The 20,181-nt window shown below is 36.1% G+C and overlaps 1 protein-coding gene across 1 annotated transcript in view; it reads left to right on the top strand.

The window, feature by feature from the left end:
* UBE2Q2 (ubiquitin conjugating enzyme E2 Q2) overlaps positions 1-20,181 on the top strand; it is a 66,494-nt gene that overhangs the window by 11,749 nt on the left and 34,564 nt on the right. The window contains exons 2-7 of the mRNA XM_058736939.1: positions 162-260; positions 666-668; positions 4,730-4,834; positions 12,427-12,483; positions 16,013-16,153; positions 19,314-19,398. Of these exons, the coding sequence (XP_058592922.1) occupies positions 162-260; positions 666-668; positions 4,730-4,834; positions 12,427-12,483; positions 16,013-16,153; positions 19,314-19,398 (490 nt within the window). The remainder of the gene's footprint in view (positions 1-161; positions 261-665; positions 669-4,729; positions 4,835-12,426; positions 12,484-16,012; positions 16,154-19,313; positions 19,399-20,181) is intronic.

The raw sequence follows: 20,181 nt of genomic DNA on the forward strand, positions 1-20,181 counted from the left end.
ACTTTTCTCCAGTCATAGATGTTAATGTGTTGCTTTTCTTCCCCCTGATATATTTTACTTAAATCCATGGTCATTGTGCTATTTGGTGGGTGGTGTAGTGTATTTGCATATCTAGGTTAGTCGGTATGAAAATGTGTTTAACATAGGTGTCTTTGTAACAGGAATCTTACCCGTCTTCTTCACCAATATGGTTTGTGGACTCCGATGACCCAAATCTGACATCAGTTCTGGAACGTCTAGAAGACACTAAGAACAATTCGGTGAGAAAATAAGCCAAGCTACTTTATTTTTTCCTCAAAAACATTATATATAGAACTTAGGTGTTAAGAGATCATATAATAAAAAAAGTCTGATTAATGATTATTTGATAATCTTAAAGGAGCTGAAGACCAGTTTTGTTTGTCTGTTTGTTTTCTGGCCTTCAAATTCTATTTACTACCTGATTTATCTTTTTTATTCCGCATTAGTTAAACTTTAATTTAGGTGAATTAAGTGGTCTCTTTTCAATGAATTGTGATTATTAAACCAACCAAGCATTTTTGGTAGGGATCACTACCCAAAGTAAAAGGTAGAAAAAGAGAAAAAGAACTGAGGTGGATGTGAGGGGAAATAATGCTAGAATGACATCAATGCTAGTGTTAGGGAATTGCTTTCTCTGTCAGGAGTCTGTAACTGCAGTAAAAGCCAGAAAAAGTGTTTTTGGTTTTTTGGGATTTTTTTTAATGTACCAAGAAATGTAACTTTCCATTTTACAAAAAAAAAAATTAACAACTTTTTTATTATAAAACTAAGCAACTATTGTAAGAAAACTTAGTGAATGAAGGGAAATAAAAATCCTTTACAATATTTTTGCCTGATATAACCACTGTTGACAATGATAGCTATTTTCTAGCAGTATTTTTTCTCTTGCTAGTAAAATACATAGACTCTAAGTAGTTGAGGTCATATTCTATACAGTTTTATATCCTTTATTAAAGTTAACATGGAAGACTTGACTACTGTGTTCCTAGATGGGTAGACTCCGTATTGTAAATGTCAGTTATCTCCATAGCTTCATGTTAATTTATAAATTGAATGCAGTTAATTCCCCTAAAAGTCCCAATAGTCTTATTTTTGGAACTTGGCAAAATGACTCTAAAGTTTGTTTTAAAGAGTAAATAATAAAAAAATAATAGTTGAAAAAAGTAATGAGAGTTGTCCAAAAGATATTAAATAAAAATATTGTATACTGGCACTGGACTGGACAAAGACAATAGAAGTTTAGAAACAGAGTAATGAAATTGATAATTCAGAATAAGTTAAAATGAGTTAAAATAAAAGGAAAGGTAGATTATTCCATGAATACTATTGGGAGAACTGACCATTGGGGAAAGTTAGAATCTTACCTCAGATTTTTGTCAAAATGAGTTATAGGTGGTTTAAACACATTTATGCTTAAAATTAACAGAAAAACATCAGTTTGAAGAGTATTTTACAAGTAGGTTGGGGGCACCCTGGGTGGCTCAGAGCCTCAGACTCTTGGTTTTGGCTCAGGTCATGAACTCTTGGTTTGTGGCTTTGAGCCCCACATCGGGCTCTGTGCTGACATTGCAGGGCCTGCTTGGAATTCTCGCTCTCTGCCCTTCCCTCCCTCTCTCTCTCTCTCTCTCTCTCTGTCTCTCAAAATAAACAAACTTAAAAAAAAAAAAGTCGATCTGGAGAGCCATGAAGGTTAGAGGTAAAAGTAAAAAGCTAGACACACATATTCACATCTGTAGCAGGGGAGTGACAGGACAGGGAAAGATAGCCTCCTTACTGCTATCTCCTTTAGGAGGTTACCTCTGAAAAGATCTAAAGGTGTAAGTTTTATAATAGTAGAAATGACTGGGTTATTTTTCAGTATCTAAAATTTTTCGTCCAAAAATACTCAAAATGACAGCATAAAAGTGGGCCTCATTTTATTCTAAAAAATTAATATATTTACATAAAAGACAAAAAACAAATCACCCTCTACTGTTAATAGTCTCTGCCAGTTATTTTATAACCTAGTTTCTTGACAGAATAAGCTGTATTTCCTCACCTTTGCTTTACTTCTTTTATTATAATCTGGATTCTGTCTTCATTGTTGAACCAAGATTTTTTATCTCTAGTTGCCAAATCCAGGGACTCCTTTAACCCTAACATTGATCTCTCTGCACCATTTAGAAACTGTTGATTGTTCCCTTGTTAAAACATTTCTCCATTTAACAAACCTTTATTACTTAAAGTCTGTCAGTAAAAAGCTGATTAAATAAAAATTACTGTTAATGGTTTTATGATATAATATTATATTGTAATTAAAAAGAATGCAGCCAGTCTTTCCATAGAAACACATGCAACTTTCTAGGATCTACCAGTGAAAAAACAAGGCACTGAATATTGTTTATAACCTGGCCCCTTTCGCATACTATGTTGTAAACAAAAAACTGTATCTGTGCTATCTATGTGAGTTTATGCATACTCCCCCCCCCCACCCCCCCACCCCCCCCCGGTGTATACAGGAAACTGTTAATAGAACACATGGAAGCTTTTTTGTTTTTGTTTTTAATTGACTGGCTTCTATGCCAGGCTTTGTGATAAGTGGTGGATACAAAAGTCAAGTCCTATCCCTGTCCTCTGGGAACTGATAATCTTACGAAGAATTGCATCAGATTACTTACTGTCTCCTGTTTCCCCTGGTCTTCCCTGAGCTCTTCTCCCTTGGTCAGCCTCTTCTCATTCTGTGCTTTCTCTGAGAAATCTGTTTGACTACTGTTATTTAAATTATAGTCTATATTCCAGGGATTCCTAAATCTGTATCTTTAGTTAAAATTTATCTCCTAAGTTTCAAACCCATATAACTGTTTATATATCACATAGATCAGGGAATTTCACTTGGATGTGCCATGGCTGTTAAAAATGATTACATTTGAATTTAAACTTACCTGCCTGGAAGTACTCTACCACCCCCATCAAGTTTCCCTTCAGTAACTCTCTTTTGTGATTGTGAGTGGGACAAAATGAAATAATGAAGCTTTACACACCTGTGCCTGAAACTGGGAACTAAAAGTTGTTTTTTTATACCTATATTTCCTGACACCTCCCCTCCCCAAACTACCTAGTAAGTTTCTAAATACCTTCTAAATATTTCTTAAATCTTTTCCAACCATCTTAGTTTCTTCCGTCCTTCAAATGCTTTTGGGAGGATTGGTGGGGGAGGAGGGTGAAACTGAAATTCCTGAAAGATGTACAACCCTGTTTTTCCTGTTGCTTGGTATGACTCTACTACAATGCTGCTCTTCCCACAGCACTGCCACAGCACTCTTCTTTGCCAGGACTTGGATTGGCTGGGTCTGTGTCCAGGTCTCCCTTTCTTATCTTCATTATGTTCTTAAAGCAGAGCTTGTTGGAGGGGTAAATCCACAGGGGCTTTGCTGCCTTTTAAGCTTGAGGATTTTTTTTTTAATCCTAATTTACTGTTCAGCTTTCCTAATTTCTGCTTGTTCCTTTGACTACTTTGGAAAGTCTTATTCTTTGCTTTGTTTAACCCATTTTAATCTTCTGTTTTCTTAGTCCTTCATAAACCTGCTTCTTCATCTCTTTTCTTGATCAGAGACATCCAGGAAACTATTCCTGACCAGGTGAAATAAGTTACCTTACTAGTTCCAGGTAAAGTTTACTAAGTATTGAACATGGTTCTTAGACCACAATTCCTAAACTTATACATTAAAAACTGTTTGTTTCCAACAATGAAAGACATGTTCATAAACATAATTTACTTTGCTTCTTTGCTTAAATATATTTACGAAACAACCTGGGTGTAAAAATGGGAACTTACTGAGTTATTCCATGCAGTTTTCCTAGTGAGTTTTTTCCTTTTTTTTTTTTTATTTTTTATTTTTTTTAGACAAATGCTTAAGAACCTACTAAGTGCCAAATGTTTTCCCAGAAGGTTTTATTTAATCTTTACCATTATAAGAAGTTCTCAATTTCCTTGTTTTATAGATAGGGACCCTCAAAAACTCAGGGAATTAGATGCTGTATCCAAGTTCCTCTAGATTCCAAGGGTCTGTCTGCTAGACAACATTTGTCTCTACTTGTAAATGAATATGACTGGAATGTATAATTTGATAACCCATGTGTAACAACACTGCCTCTATATTTTGTAGCCTCATTAATGTAAATGTATTCTTGTCTGAAGTTGTAAGTTTCTAAGAAAAGAAGTTAGCAACTGAAAATTGGACAATGTCTAGAGCTCTCCTTCAGGCACTTTTGCTGTTGTCATTCTGCTAGGTATTAGTTGTAGGGATTGTACTCAAGCCATAACTTTCTCTTTTTTTCTTTTTTTCAAGTTTATTTTTGAGAGCGAGAGAGACAGAGTGTGAGCGGAGACAGAGAGGGAGACATAGAATCCAAAGCAGGCTCCAGGCTCTTAGCTGTCAACCCAGAGCCTGGCACGGGACTTGAACTCATGAACAGTGGGATCATGACCCGAGCCAAAGTCGGACACTCAGCTGACTGAGTCACCCAGGTGCCCCAGGCCATAGTAACTTTCTTATACAAGCGGCCCCTAAAAATATTTCTTAAAGACTGTTATTTTATCTGTAAGTTGTAACTGAGCAGTAACAAACTTTTTCATTTCCTACTGGATTGGTTACAATAGTCATAGCATTATTCATGTCTTCTAAGGGCTCTTTAACATAATGCTTATTTACTGAAATGTGTTTTGTAGCTTCGTCAGCAATTGAAGTGGTTGATATGTGAACTCTGCAGATTATATAACCTTCCTAAGCTCCTGGATGTTGAGATGCTAGATCAACCAATACCCACGGGTCAGGTAAAGTAAAAATTCTCTAGTGTTCAAGAGCTAAAATAAATTGTCTCAAGCAAAAGTAAAACCAGGATAATTTTTCTTCTTATTATACAAATTATTTAGAAGTTAGTCTTGTTGAATTGTTTGTTTTATTTTAAGTACTAAAAATAACCTTTTTAGTCTTTGGAGCTGCTGGTATTTACTATGACCTGACCAGGGAAACAACTGCCTCCCCCGGACTACCAGCTACCTTTTTGTCTTTATTAACATTCCTGATTTCCATAACTGTTTCTTCTTCAATTTTTTGCCTTTGCCTATTCATTGACCTTCACCTGGAATGCCATCTCCTTAAGCCTATCTGTGCTTCTTAAGGCCTAACCCGAATGTTATTGAAGTGCCTACTAGTTCACCACCACCTCTGATTTTTCTGGATTTCCAGATTTACCTATTTACGGCTTAATTTATTGACTTTGTACTATAAGTAGATAAGGATTTAGCTCTTAGACCACCCACCTTCCGGGCCATCTCCCCTTCCTAAAACACCGTTACATTTAGTCATATGAATTATTATTTATCATTAGGACTTTGTGGTATAGAGTTTTCTATTACGACATTCTTACAAGAGCTTTTTGTTTTTGTAGTGTCCTCCTTATAATAATAATTCTTAGTTTAGAAAGTGGTGTCCTGTCCCTTTTCTGTTCTGTCTCTCTGGAGCCTTTGGTTCTTCTGCACCAGTCTTAGCAGGTTGTTCTCTGGTCTGGCTGTGTAGCTGTCATTTGAAATTTTTGTCTCCTCTGCTAGTGTGGATCCATTGTTACCTGATCTCATGTTACCTTTCTGCTTACCCTTTCTCATTTTGCCTGAGTACATCCTCAAGTAGAATCCTAGCATGAAGGAGTAGTACACTTTCTGAGTTCTAACATCTAAAAATATATGGGCCGACCACTATAGGTTTGAATCTTGGTTCTGCTGCTTATTAGCTGTCTGACCTTGGGATAATTACCCAACCACTGTGTGCATCAATTTGTTTGTGAAATGGGGGAAATAGTAGTAGTACCTATATTTGGGAGAAACTAGGAAGATTAAATGAGTTAGTACATGTAAATCATTTAGAGCAGTGCCTGGCACATAGTAAATGACAAATAAATGTTACATACTATTACATTTTATGGTCACATTTGATCGTTTGGTTGAATATGTGGTTCTAGGTTGAAAATAATTTTCCCTCAGAATATCAAGACTGCACTGTCATCTTTTAGCCAATGGTGCTGTTTAAGCCTGATGCCATTTTGAGTCTTACTCTTCTATGCTTAACTTGGGAAACTTTTAAGAGTTCATCTTTTCCTTGGTGTTCTCAAATATTACAATGGAGTATTTTTAGTTGTGGTCTCTCTCTCCCCCACCCCCACCCCCCACCCCCTGCCCTGTTGCTGGACACTAAGTATGGATGGGTCTTTTTCCTAAGTGGACTCCTTAATCTTTCTCCTTGGTTAAGTGTGCTTGTATTTTTTTCTGTGATAACTTTCTCCTTTCCATTTTCTTTATTCATTTTTGGAATGCCTACTAATGGGATTTTAGACCTCTTTACTTGAGTCCTTGTATCTTTTATATTGTCTCGATATTCTGTCTCTATCTTTTAATTTAAAATTCTGGAAGTTTTTTCTTTTCAAATATGAAAAGTTTATCTTTTCAAATATATTTTTGAATATATTATTTGGACAGCATAACTTTTTGGCTTTGATTTATTGCTGCTTAACCAGTTACCCCGAACTTAGTTTATTCTGTTTCTTACAATTGTGTGGGTTGATTAGGCTTAGCTGGACAGTTTTTGTTTTTTTTTTTTTTTCCTGCTGGCTTCACTTGCACAGTCAGATAGTGGCTGGGACTGGTAGTCATTTGGAAACATGACTGCTCTGGAATGTCCAGAATGGCTTTTTAACTCATATGTGTGGTACCTTGGTATTTCTTCACCCAGACCTTTTCTCATGGCATCTCATCCTCTTCTTGGATGGACCCTTTCTTTTGGCTTCTCTTTATTCATGAAGGTAGTCAGAATTCTTAATTTTTGGCTTCCAAGAGCACAAAAGTAGAAGCTGTCAGGCCTTTTTAAGGCTTAGATATGGAATTGGCCCAGTGTCATTTCTACCACATTTATTGGTTAAAGCAAGTCATGGGACCAGCCCAGATTGGCTTTGGGAGGGGACCAGATAAGGGGATGAATGCTAGGGATGTGGTTCATTGGAGGTCCTCTCCAATGATATATCATAAATTCTAAGAGCTTTTTCTTGTTCTCTGATGATTCTTTATTCATAGCATTTTATTTCTGATTTATAGTTGTATTCATAAGTGTCCTTAAGGAGCCACCCTTAAGGTAAGCTACCCTTAACCTCTCCCTCTCTACCATCTCTATTTTCTCTTTAATAAGTTTTTTTTTTTTCTAGTTCATCTTGGTCTTAATTTTTCTTTTTGAAGACTTTCCTCAAATATCTATTTATTCTATATTGCTCATTCATATTTCTGTTTTTTTCCCCTCCCTTTCTTATTCATATATTCCTTTAGAGAGATACTAAAAAGATGACTGAGAGTTCTTTGTGGCCAAGACTTGTCAACTGATAGCTTTTTAGGAGGAATTTAAAGGGATTTCCAACCCCACTTCCCCAGCCCTGTATTTCCTGGTATAATAATAAATGGCAGCTGGAATTGGTTTATTTGGTTTGTTTGGATATGAAACCTTCTAATCTCCTGCTTAAGGTAGATATGTTTGTCTGGGTTCTGCTTAAGGACATAAGGGGGAGCAGTGTGTTTGGGGATTGGACAATATGTTCTGGGTATAGGCTTTTGGTTAATCTGTTTTCTGGCTTATTCATTACTCCTGCTGTCCAGGTTACTGGGTGTCTTAGAGTCTTGAGTCTCTCCAGCGTGCTCTGGGACAAATTAGCCTCCTATAATCCCCTAACCTATTTTACTTGTTTGCTCCATTAATTACTATTCTTCCATGTATTGTCATATGCTAGTATGAGTGAATTCTTTACTGCTGGTAGCCCCACTTCCTTTTTTGTTATCATTGTGTATTTATATAGGGTTTATTCACTATAATTTTAGTGGAGACTTAGGAAAGAGAGAAAATGGGAGAAATATGTTATGTTCTATGTTCAATTTTCTCTCTGGAATGTCTGCACCTTAGGTTTCTCACTTAACAATACATTATGGACACAGTGTATGTAGATCTACCTTGTTTTTTCATGATTGTGCATATAAGTCTATGAAGAGATATAATTTGTGAATTGTGTGAAGAAATTTACTAGTTGTGAATCATCCTTGTATTCATAATAAATACTCAGCACCTGCATAGGTGGCAGCCAGAGGGACATGATGGATATGATAATACTTTTATTTTTGGCTTTTTCTACTTTAAGTGCAATTGTAATATACTTCTTTTTATTTGTTTCTTTTTAGGCTCTTGTGTTTCATTTCAGTATCAAGGTTATGTAGTCTTGTAAGATGACTTGGTAAGCTTTGTGTGTTTTTTTCTAAGATCGAGGGCAGTTTAAATAAAATTTTCAGCAGGGTCCAATTTTGCCTCTCATGAGGCCTCTGGAAACATCCAGAGTTAATTTTGGTTGTCACAACTGGTTGGGTGGGGGTGCTGTTGGCATTTTGTGGGAAGAAGGATGTTCCTAAATGTGCTACAATGTCAGGTCAGTCGTGCATGACGAAGAATTATCTAGCACCAATTATCAGTACTTCCAAAGTTGAGAAACCCTGGTTTAAATGAAAATCTGAGCCTGATCCATGTTTTTCCGTGTATTAGTTTTCATTTTTTCCATTCCTTTAGTCAGTTTTAGTAATTTTAGATTCTAAAAAAATGATGACTTCATTTATACTTTTGAATCTATGGTTATGAAGCTCTTTTCATTTCTAAAGTTGTTTTCTTTATCGTTGATTACTTTCCAGAAGCTTGTCTGTTTTATTGGTCTTTTGAAAGAATCAGTCCTTTTATTTTTTTAAATCTAATTTTCTTTATTTTTGTGTGAGTCTTAGCTCTCCTTTTGCTTCTCTAGTTTATTGGATCATTGTGATTTAAATTGCTTTTTTAACAAAATATACATTTTCTTAGCGCTATTTGATTTCATTGCATAAGTTTTAAAATGTAGTGTATTTATTTTCTAAATAGTTTGTATTTCCTGAGTGGTTTGATTCCATCTTTTGTCCATAAGTTTAGTGTAATAGTTACAGTGAATACCTGGGAATGACCACCCAGTCCCCACCCATGTGAAGAAACAGACTGTTGCTAGCACTGGAAACCTTTTGGAGGCTCCTTCCAGATAATCATTCCCTTCTATGCTAATCTTTTCCTTTTCTCTAGTTTTATCATCTACATGTACCTTTCTGAACAATGTGGTTTACTGTTGCCTGTTTTTAAGCTTCATGTTAAGAGTCATATGTGTTCTTTCATGTCTGTCTTTTGCTTAACATTGTGTTTTGAATTTATTCATATTATGTGTAGCTGGAGTTCTTTTTCATTTCAGTATTTCATTGTTTGAATACACCATAACATTTTTATCCATTGGAGTTGATTCCAGCTTGCTATTAGGAATAGTGCTACCCCAAGGGATACAGGAGTACTGATGCATAGGGGCACTTGTACCCCAATGTTTATAGCAGCACTCTCAACAATAGCCAAATTATGGAAAGAGCCTGAATGTCCATCAACTGATGAATGGGTAAAGAAGTTGTGGTTTATATACACAATGGAATACTACGTGGCAATGAGAAAGAATGAAATATGGCCCTTTGTAGCAACGTGGATGGAATTGGAGAGTGTGATGCTAAGTGAAATAAGCCATACAGAGAAAGACAGATACCATATGGTTTCACTCTTATGTGGATCCTGAGAAACTTAACAGAAACCCATGGGGGAGGGGAAGGAAAAAAAAAGAGGTTAGAGTGGGAGAGAGCCAAAGCATAAGAGACTCTTAAATACTGAGAACAAACTGAGGGTTGATGGGAGGTGGGGGAAAGGGTAGGTGATGGGCATTGAAGACGGCATCTTTTGGGATGAGCACTGGGTGTTGTATGGAAACCAATTTGACAATAAACTTCATATATTGAAAAAAAATAAAAGCAATAGTGCTACCATGTTCATTCTTCTCTATATTCGTGGGACACCTGTGCAAGCATTTTTTTGGGCACATACTTAGAAGTTGGATTACTGGGACATGAGGGTCAATTTCTTCTTAAGAGTTCTTTAGAAAAAATTTTTTAACATTCTTAGGTGGCTTTTGGACTATTTTTAGTTTTTCTCTGGTCAGAGAATATGGCTTCCCAGCTGAATTATCAACAATTGCCTCAACTTAACCATTGGTGTGATTATGTCTTTGCTTATTGCCGTTTCTTGTATTCCATGGTTGCTTCCCACCTCCAAAAATATATCCCTGAATCATCTCCTCTGTTTTTATTTCTAGAAAGGATTTCTGGGAATGTATATGGAGAGTGTTCCTTGAATACTCAGTATCTGTTTTTATTATTTATTCAACACCTACCTATCTGACTCTGTGTAAAGTACTCTACATAGGTGCTGAGAATACGGAGGTGAAAGAAACACAGGAATCGTGCCTGTCCTGATGGAACTACATACACAATTCTAAGTTCATAATTGAGTGTCTTCTAGGTTCTTTACACTTTTATCTTCCAGGATTTATTGCTGCAGGTGAAAATCCTGATGCCTGATTCTTCTTTTTCTATAATTTTTCTTTTTGGACATTGGTAGGTGTTTTTTGTTTTTTTTTAACTGTGAAGTACAGAATTTTACTTTTCAATATTCCTTTGGGGCATTCACAGCCACTTCATATTTGAGGTGTTTCTTTAGCTTGACAGCCTTTGTCTCTTATTTCTTTCCCTCAGTCTTACAGATGAATATTAATTCTCTGTATTCCTATCTCCCATTTCCCTTAACTCTTCTTTTTCTGTACCCCTTCCTCTCCCATCCCCTGTATCCTTTTTCTCCATTGTTCTAAAGCAATGTCACAACTTGGTCATCTTGTTCATCTTTTTTTTTTTTCTTTTTTTTCTTTTCCTGATAGAATCTTTTTGATTTCCTAGAATTGCCTTTTCCTTTGCACAGAAATTTTTTTATATTTTGTGGATGTAATACCTTCTCAAGTATTGCTAAAGATTCCAATTAGATTTTTTTGTTTTATTTTCTTCATTAATAATGCTTCAGGTCACCTGTTCTGTTTGTTCAACTTGGTGCTTCCCCCCCCCCCCCCCCCCCCCAGATTGCTGGTTTTCTTCAAATATCTGGCAATACTTGGCTGTCTGCATAGATGAGGCATACCATTGATCATTGTCAATGGTTGATGTGACTGTCCTCCGCAATTGTCACTCTTCTCTGCTATGGCCTCCTCCCCCGCTGACTTGTACACCTATGCTCTGCCTATGACATGGGAATGGGGAGGTTCTGGCAGGCAGACTTTTCAATCCTCTGAGTAAAAGGGAAAGGTGATTTTGCTGCTGTGTTGAGTTATATTTTTTAAAATGTGCCTTTCTCTCTGGCTCTGATACCCACACTTAAGAGGCTATCAAGTTAGGCCTCTTAAACAATAAATTTGTTCCAGCTGTAGTTGGAACAAATACAGCAAGTATTTCTGGAAAGAAAGAAAAATCGTCCTAACTTTATCCACTGTATTGTAGACAACTGTGCTCTGGTTTAGAAAAGTTGTCTTTTTGAGCTCTGCCAAAACTAGTTATGAAGGTCCTTCCTTAAACCCCATCAGGTTCCTTGTGAATGAGTGGCAAATTGTGTCTTGTAGAGAAGTATTCTGTGATAAATCACATGTAAAAAAGAAAAGTGGCTCTATAGTAAAATGGTGATCATTTTATAATTTTTAGTTTTGTGAAAGGTCGACTTCTTTATAACTAACACATTTGACCTTTTAAAATATAAGGCAGTGGAATTTATGGAAACATTCAGGCTTTTCAAAGTTAAAAAGGTAGCTGTTTTAAGGAAACCAAAGTTTGGGATATTTATTTTAAGTGGAAGAAGTCAGTAGCTTTAACCTTATGTACATAGCCATATGAGTAAAATGTTTTCTTTAGAATGTTTCAGAATTTTCTGAAGTTTTGCTTTATAATTGACTAATTGCCTTTGTTTATTCCCAAAGCATCTATTAAGTTGAATTGTTCAAAATTTGTTTCTTTTTAAAAAACTGATAAATATTATTTGTCACATCAAACCTGGATTTAAAAGTAAATGTTCGGGGCGCCTGGGTGGCGCAGTCGGTTAAGCGTCCGACTTCAGCCAGGTCACGATCTCGCGGTCCGTGAGTTCGAGCCCCGCGTCGGGCTCTGGGCTGATGGCTCGGAGCCTGGAGCCTGTTTCCGATTCTGTGTCTCCCTCTCTCTCTGCCCCTCCCCCGTTCATGCTCTGTCTCTCTCTGTCCCAAAAATAAATTAAAAACGTTGAAAAAAAAATTTAAAAGTAAATGTTCAACTTTAATGGGTTCTTTTAGTGGAATTCTAGTGACAGATGAATGATAGCTTGTCCCTAAAGTCTTCTAATGTACTCAGTGTGTGCTTATTCTGTGTAGCCCTAGCAAATTCTTTTTCCTTTTCAGAATGGGACAACAGAAGAAGTAACTTCAGAAGAAGAGGAAGAAGAAGAGATGGCTGAAGTAGGTGTTTTATCTAAAAAAATCACATTTTATAAATACTAAATCTTCATTTTTGAACATTTTTAATAATTCTCTAATCTCCTTTATAAGCCTTTGTTAATGTGGAATAATACAAAGCACATGGTATTTGAAATTGAGTGTAATTTCTAAAGTCGGCTTTTAGCTTTAATTAATGATAAAACTTTAATGGTTTTAAGCAAATCACTTATCTGATGTCTTTGGATTTGATTTCCTAACAAATAAAAGCTCTTATTAACATTTAGCATTAAAATAATATTTGTGTTTAATAGTAATCAATACTTAACCTGTACTTGGTTATTTTTAGGAAGAGGAACTATTAAGTTTTAAAAATTCTGAATTTATGGGGGTCTACGTGGCTCAGTCAGTTAAGCATCCGACTTTGGCTCAGGTCATGATCTCCACAGCTTGTGAGTTCGATCCCCATATTGGGCTCGCTGCTTTCAGCCTGTCCACGCAGAGAACCCAATTCAGATCCTCTGCCCCCTCTATCTGCCCCTCTCCCGCTTGCAGTCTCCCCCAAAATAAATATTATAGAAAAAAAAAATTCTGAATTTGAGCGTTTGAGAACATTTCAGGGACTACTCACTAGAAGTAGTAAAGCTACCTCCTGTTGAAAAATCATCTAAGAATTTCGTAGGGCAAATTCTAAGACTTTGACTTTAGACCAGTTTAATTGCCACTCATGGATACAATTTTAGAGGTTTTCCAGCTCTGAGGCTTTGTGTTTAAATGCAGACTTCAGAGTGGAGATCTAGGTTTCTACATTGACCACATAAAAGGTATTTGAGTTCCACAGTCTTGATTTTAAAATATCTTTTCCATTTTGGATCTTAGAGTTAATTCAAGTTACTACCTTCTTTTCTTGATTTGGAAAATCTTAAATGTAAAATACACTTCTTAGAATGCCTTAAAACTAAAGAAGTAGCTGTGGGTTTGTTTTGTCAGTGTGGGAGCAAAATAATCCTTAACGTCTAATTTGTAATTTGTGTGACTTTTTAGGGATAGAGTTAAATGTTAAAAGCATTTCATGTTTTTAAGCCTTTTCCATGGGTTCAGTGTACAATGAAGTAGACATTCAAAAGTTTATGTACTTTTCATTTTTCCCTTCAAAATGATATAAATAAGGGACAGCAGCATTTAGGGAAAGAAATCTAGAAAGACAGGAGCCTGGACTTCAAAGATGTCAGATTAAGATAGGTGAATAGAAGATAATCTAGGTAACTAAAATAATATGGTAAAAAGTCCCAAGGAGCCTTGGGCGTGGTGTGTTTAGGTGCATTGAAGCTGTCTTTTTGGGAGATTAAGATTGATGTGTTGGAGTCATGGAAGGAAAGCAAGGTTGACTAGCAAAGCAGATGGCTTAAAAGTCTTGAATTGGAAACAAATATGTTTATCTTTGGTGTGACTATTGAGAAAAAGGCCTTACACAGAAAAAGGTGTGCTGAGAACATTGTTCTATAAAGATAATCCACACAGAACAGAATTCATCATTAATACTCAAGTGGAGAAGATTTATGGATAGGAATGTGGCTGAGTTTTGAAGTTTTAGGAGGAGATACAGACTAAGGACATTTGTGAGAACTCTGAAGAAAATAAGTGTGGGATGGAACAAAGGTGTAAACCTTTCATGGGGAGGGAGCTCTATGAAACATGGAGTCATGGACAGGGTCTGAGTAAGAAAGGAATATAATAATAGGGGTTGAAGAGATGAGAATCTAAGAAAAAGACCGCCGAGTCTGGATGGAGGTGATCTTTGGTCTACAAAGCACAATGAGTTAGTTTGGTTAAAAAATGGCGATAGTGGGGCACCTGGGTGTCATAGTTGGTTAAGTGTCAGACTCTTAATTTCCACTTAGGTCATGATCTCACGGTTTGTGGGTTTTGAGCCCCAAGCCCCGAGTTGGGCCTCGGGCTGACAATGTGGACAGCACCTGCTTGGGATTCTCTCTCTCTCTGCCTCTCCCCAGCATTTATGCACTCTTTCTTCATCCCCCCCAAAATAAATAAACTTAAAAAAAATGGAGATAGTAAGTATCAACTACTCCTTTAGAGATTTTGATGATCGAAGTAGAGAAGATAATAGAAAAACGTTACGATTTTAAAAGTTCTGCATAGATTTAAGAATAGATGATATGGGAAAGGAGGGAGGAGAGTGATGTAGTGATCAAAGATGTTAACCAAGGGATATAACACAAATTCTTATCTAACTTTTTCCTAATTACAAAAATCAGTAGGTGCTTACTGTAGAAAACTTGGAAAAGAAGGAAAAGCACTAAATATCTCTAGAAATAACTATTGTTATTTCAGTTATGTCCTAATCTCTTTTTTTCTGTGTTTATTTTAGTATAATTGAGATTTATATTCAGTTTTTCATTTTTTTTTAGTTTATTTGAGAGAGAAAGCATGAGCAAGGGAGGGGCAGAGAGAGAATCCCAAGAAGGCTCCGTGCTACAAGCCTGACACAGGGCTTGATCCCACAAACTGTGGGATCGTGACCTGAGCTGAAATCAACAGTTAGGTCGCCTGACTGAGCCAGCCAGGCGCCCCATATATATTCAGTTTTGTGTGCTTTTTGCATTGCGTTATTTTTTCCATTTAGTATGTTTTTTTAACCTAATGTGTTCAAATTATGATTTCAACATAATTGACATAAAATAAAATAATGAACTCTTTGTTTTTCTCACTGAGTCTTCCAAATCTGGTGTGGACTATATACTTAAGGCACATCTCAATTCAGACTGGCCACATTTCAAGTGCTCAGCAGCCACAAGAAACAAGAGACTGCCCTGTTGGACAGCACAGCTCTAACTAGCGTGAGCTGTATGGTCACCCAGGGGTGTCCAGTCCCCCAGCTCACCCCTGGTCTGGAGCAAGGCCAGAGTAGCAGCCAGAAGCAACAGGTGGAGCCTGAGCACAGAACCTGGTACCCACAGTGGCCAGCCTGGCTCATTCACCTTGCCACTGCCCCCACAGAGCCAAGGATTGGTGCACTGCCATCCTCACTGCCCTTTTGTTTCATTATTGATAAAGAAGAAACAATTATGCTATGTTGACATTTTAATGGTCTTATATTTCATGAAATTGAGGTACCTGCTCTGATATTTTTGCACATGCAGTTTTGTGGAGGGGTTTGTAGCTATAAAGTTTAAATAGGCATCTTTATGCCTAAGTCAATGTTCACATTTTAAATTAGTCCCTTATAGTAGATTTCTAGAAGTCAATTACTGGAACAGAGTATAACAATAAGGTTCTTGATACCTAATGCTAAACTGTTGCAAAAGTTTCTTTTAATAGGAGATTTATTTAGTAAGAGTTATGGCTTTATAAAAGTATTAAATATGCTTAGATTCTAGCTCTGAAAATGTAGGATATAAAAAGATGGAAACTTCTGGATTGAATGTGAAGGTTTTTTTCCCTTTTCCATTCATTTTTTTCTGTTCTTTGAGTCAAGAGTAATTTAACTTTTGGCATAAGCTTCAATAAGCTAATATTTTTCTTATCTTTGTAGGATATAGAAGACTTGGATCACTATGAGATGAAGGAAGAAGAGCCTATTAGTGGAAAAAAGTCAGAGGATGAAGGAATTGAAAAAGAAAATTTGGCAATATTAGAGAAAATTAGGAAGACCCAAAGGCAAGACCATCTCAGTGTAAGTGTTTGCAAATATCTAAAATCTATACTTTTGGGATTAAGTAATTATAGGTAATAATATAAAACAGGGCAATTCATTAAGCTACCAGTCTAAGCTACCCTCCTCCACCCTTGCCTGTGTTGTGGATTCAGCCATGTTTTGTTGCCCTAGTGGATTGTTGTTGTTGTTGAAGTTTCTTATCTGTTGATAGCTTTCTACCATGTTCATCTGCTTTTTACATGTTGGAATTAACCTGCTGTTCACTGTATATACCCACTTTCCAGCCTGTTTATACTGCTTCCCCTTCTACCATGAGATCTGTATTTAAATTTAGTGTTTTCTACAAATAGAGTACAATTTAGATTCTTTTCCACAGAGCTTCCATCTGGTCTATCCTGCTCTAACCAAACCAAAAGTTTTTTTTTTTTTTTCTTTCTTTTGACTTAACATCTCTTTTATGTGAAGTGGCATGGGGTATGGAGTGAATGAATGCTGAGTTTGGTAATAAACACAGCTGTGTGGCTTCAGTTTCCTCCACTCTAAAATATAGATAATACATACCTTTTGGATGATTACTGAGTAGAATAAATAAGAATGATACATTAAAATACCCAAAGTAGGAAAACATAGGAGAGTCTAGCCATTTGTCTCAACAGTTACTTCTTACTTCTTTGTATTAGAGCTGTTTATCAAACCCAAGACATCTATCTCAGAAGGACCTTTTTCTTAGGCACAGGTTCTCAAAAACAGGGAATGAGTTATGTGGGGAAATGCCAAGTATTGTAAGCAGATGAATTACTCGCTCTCCTTCAGTCTTACACTATTAAATTTAATTGGCAAATTTTTATTTTTATTTATTTTTATTTATTTTTTAGAGAGCAAAGAAATTTAGCTCAACTCTTCATTATTTTTTTAAACAGTTTGTGCCATTTAAATTAAGATTACTGTACTTTCTGTATCTTGTGATTGCTTTTAGTTTGTATATTATAATCAAAACAACTACAGATTATTTAATGTTTTCACGTGAGAGACACTAAGCTAAGTACTTTAAACTTTATAAACCTTCCCATTCAACCTTTTATAGCCACTTCTAAAATAGTGTTCTTATTCTATGGGTGTGAAACTAGGGTTTAAACCAGTTAAGTAATGTAGGAAATAACTTTGTGAACCTGATTGCTACCCATTCCGCAAGGTGTAGTACAGCCATTAACATTTAAATTTTACATGATCAGTGTATTTTTTTAAACTAAGGTGTTCTAAATGTTTGTCTTATGAGAAGTAGTTGCATTCCTAGTTAGTCTTCGGATAACATATTGGTGCAGTTTCATTTTTAGAGAAATCCCAACATGGAAAAGAACTGAAACTAGTTGCAGGTGAACATGTTATTTCTCAGTTTCTTAATAATGTAAAGTAGACCTTCAGTATAACATTCTTGCTTATAATCAGACTAATGAAACTGTGTTAGTTGATAGTCTAAAATGGTAAGGGCCTTCTAGTATGTTCAAAATTTGCTTCTGACCCAACATTCTTATTAAAATCAAAAAAAGAATGGCCAAAATCAGGAACACTGACAATGCTAAATGCTGAGGAGACTGTGAAGCAACAGGAACTCTCACTCATTGCTGATGGGAATGTAAAATGATACAGCCACTTTTGAAGACAGTCTGGCGGATTCTTATAACACTGAACATAATTTTTACCATACATTCCAGCAGTTTCAGTCTTTGGTATTTACCCAAATGAATTGAAGACTTCTGTCCAGACAAAAACCTCAATACTGGATGTTTATAGCAGCTTTATTCATAATTGCCAAAACTTGGAAGCAACTAGGATATCCTTCAGTAGGTTAATGGATAAACCGTGGTACATCCAGACAATATGAAATATTATTCCCTGCTAAAAAAAAAAAGAAATGAGTTGTCAAACCATGAAAAGACATGGAGAGTTTTTAAATCCATATTACTAAGTGAAAGAAGCCAATCTGATGAAAAGGCTGCATAACTGTATGTTTCCAACTGTGTGATATTTTGGAAAAGGCAACACTGTGGAGACCATAAAAAAGATCAGTGCTTGCCAGAGGTGGGGTGGAGAGATAAATAGGCAAAGCGCAGAGGATTTTTAAGGGCAATGAAAATACTGTGATACTGTAGTGATGGATATGTGGTGTTATACATTTTCCAAACCTATATAGTATACAACACCAGAAGTGAACCTTCAGGTAAATTATGGATTTTGATGATATTGATGTGTCCATGGATTCATCAATTTAAGAAATGTACCTTCTGGGGGTGCCTGGGTGGCTCAGTCAGGTGAGTGTCCGGCTTTTGATTTCGGCTCAGGTCATGATCTCATGGTTGTGAGACTGAGCCCTGTGTCAGCATCTGCACTCGCAGCGCAGAGTTTGCTTGATATTCTCTCTCTCCCTCTTTCTCTCTCTCTCAAAATAAATAAACTTAAAAAAAAATATACCTTCTGGTGAGGGAAATTGATAATAAGGGAGACTATGCATTGTGGGGGCAGTTACATGGGAAATCTCTGGACCTTTCTTTAAAGTTTGCTGTGATCCTAAAAGTGCTCTAAAAAATAAAATCTTAAAAAAAATTAATATTTTAAAAAATCAATAGAATTTGAAATAGGTTTATACTGACTTCTAGGCTACTGCAGGAGCCATGGTGATCTACACAGGTTGGTTAGACTTTTTTTTTTTTTTTTTAAATCATAAATGAGCCAGACTTGTCCCCCAGTTTTATACTCCTGTTGAAACTTTATAATCCTCAATTTATTTATTTATTTATTTATTTATTTTTTTTTTTTTTTTAAATTTATTTATTTATTTTTGGGACAGAGAGAGACAGAGCATGAACGGGGGAGGGGCAGAGAGAGGGAGACACAGAATCGGAAACAGGCTCCAGGCTCCGAGCCATCAGCCCAGAGCCTGACGCGGGGCTCGAACTCACGGACCGCGAGATCGTGACCTGGCTGAAGTCGGACGCTTAACCGACTGCGCCACCCAGGCGCCCCTATAATCCTCAATTTAATTAAGCTTCTTTGAGTTTTTAAAATGTTGAGTTGTGATCTATTTTTATAAATCTCATTGTAAACTTTCAGGCTTATATACCTGAAATCTTCAGTTATTGGACTCTGTAGATCCTGGTAAACAGCAGTTTTTCTGTTTCAGGGTGCAGTATCTGGGTCTGTGCAAGCTTCAGATAGGCTAATGAAAGAGCTCAGGGACATATACAGATCACAGAGTTATAAAGCAGGTAAGGACCCCTGGGTGTCTGCTCCGTTGTCCTTATGCTGTTTTTAAGTTTCAAATAGTAAACTTCAGTTCTCATAATATAACTGGACAGGCACAGAAATGGTTATGAACTTTATTTTAGGGATTTTAAATGCAGGTTTAATCAAGTTATCAAAAGATGTGGAAGGTAGAATAAGAGGAGTTTACTTGTTCAGATTTTTGAAAATTGTTTTTATGGATACCTCAAAAATTTTTTTGTCTTCTTGCTAACAAGGATTAATTCATAGATGATTTTTATCTTCTAGGAATATTACAAGTAATATCTGCTTTGGAAAGTAAACAAGAAAATATTATATGAACAAAGAACTATTGCCAAGTTGATTTTTATGAATTTTTGTTCCTTTTTTTTTTTTTTTTAACCACATAATCAACTTTTATTGTAGAGGTTGTTATGGCATACCTTTAAAAGAATAGGTGATTTTGGTTTGGTTTTGTTTTTGGCCTTTTTTCCCCCTTCATTTCAAAGTTTGAATAAGACTTAAATACTGTGGAACCTCTCCACTTGAAATAAGATTCCCCTGTGTTGTTATTGAGATTCTAACAATATTAAATAAGGGAAAGAGCCAACCTTATAATATGTTTGAAAAAGTAGCTTTGTGATCCATTCAGAAATTCTTAGAGTGATCAAATCTAAATCATTAGAGCTTACATAAAAACAAAAAACAAGCAAAAAAAATTTCTGCTTTAGAATCCAAGGTAAGCAGAACTTGCTTCGGAGTTATTAGAAGTTCTGGCATCCTGTTTT

Source organism: Neofelis nebulosa, chromosome 7 (genome assembly GCF_028018385.1).
Source record: "Neofelis nebulosa isolate mNeoNeb1 chromosome 7, mNeoNeb1.pri, whole genome shotgun sequence".
NCBI classification, from domain to species: Eukaryota; Metazoa; Chordata; class Mammalia; order Carnivora; family Felidae; genus Neofelis; species Neofelis nebulosa.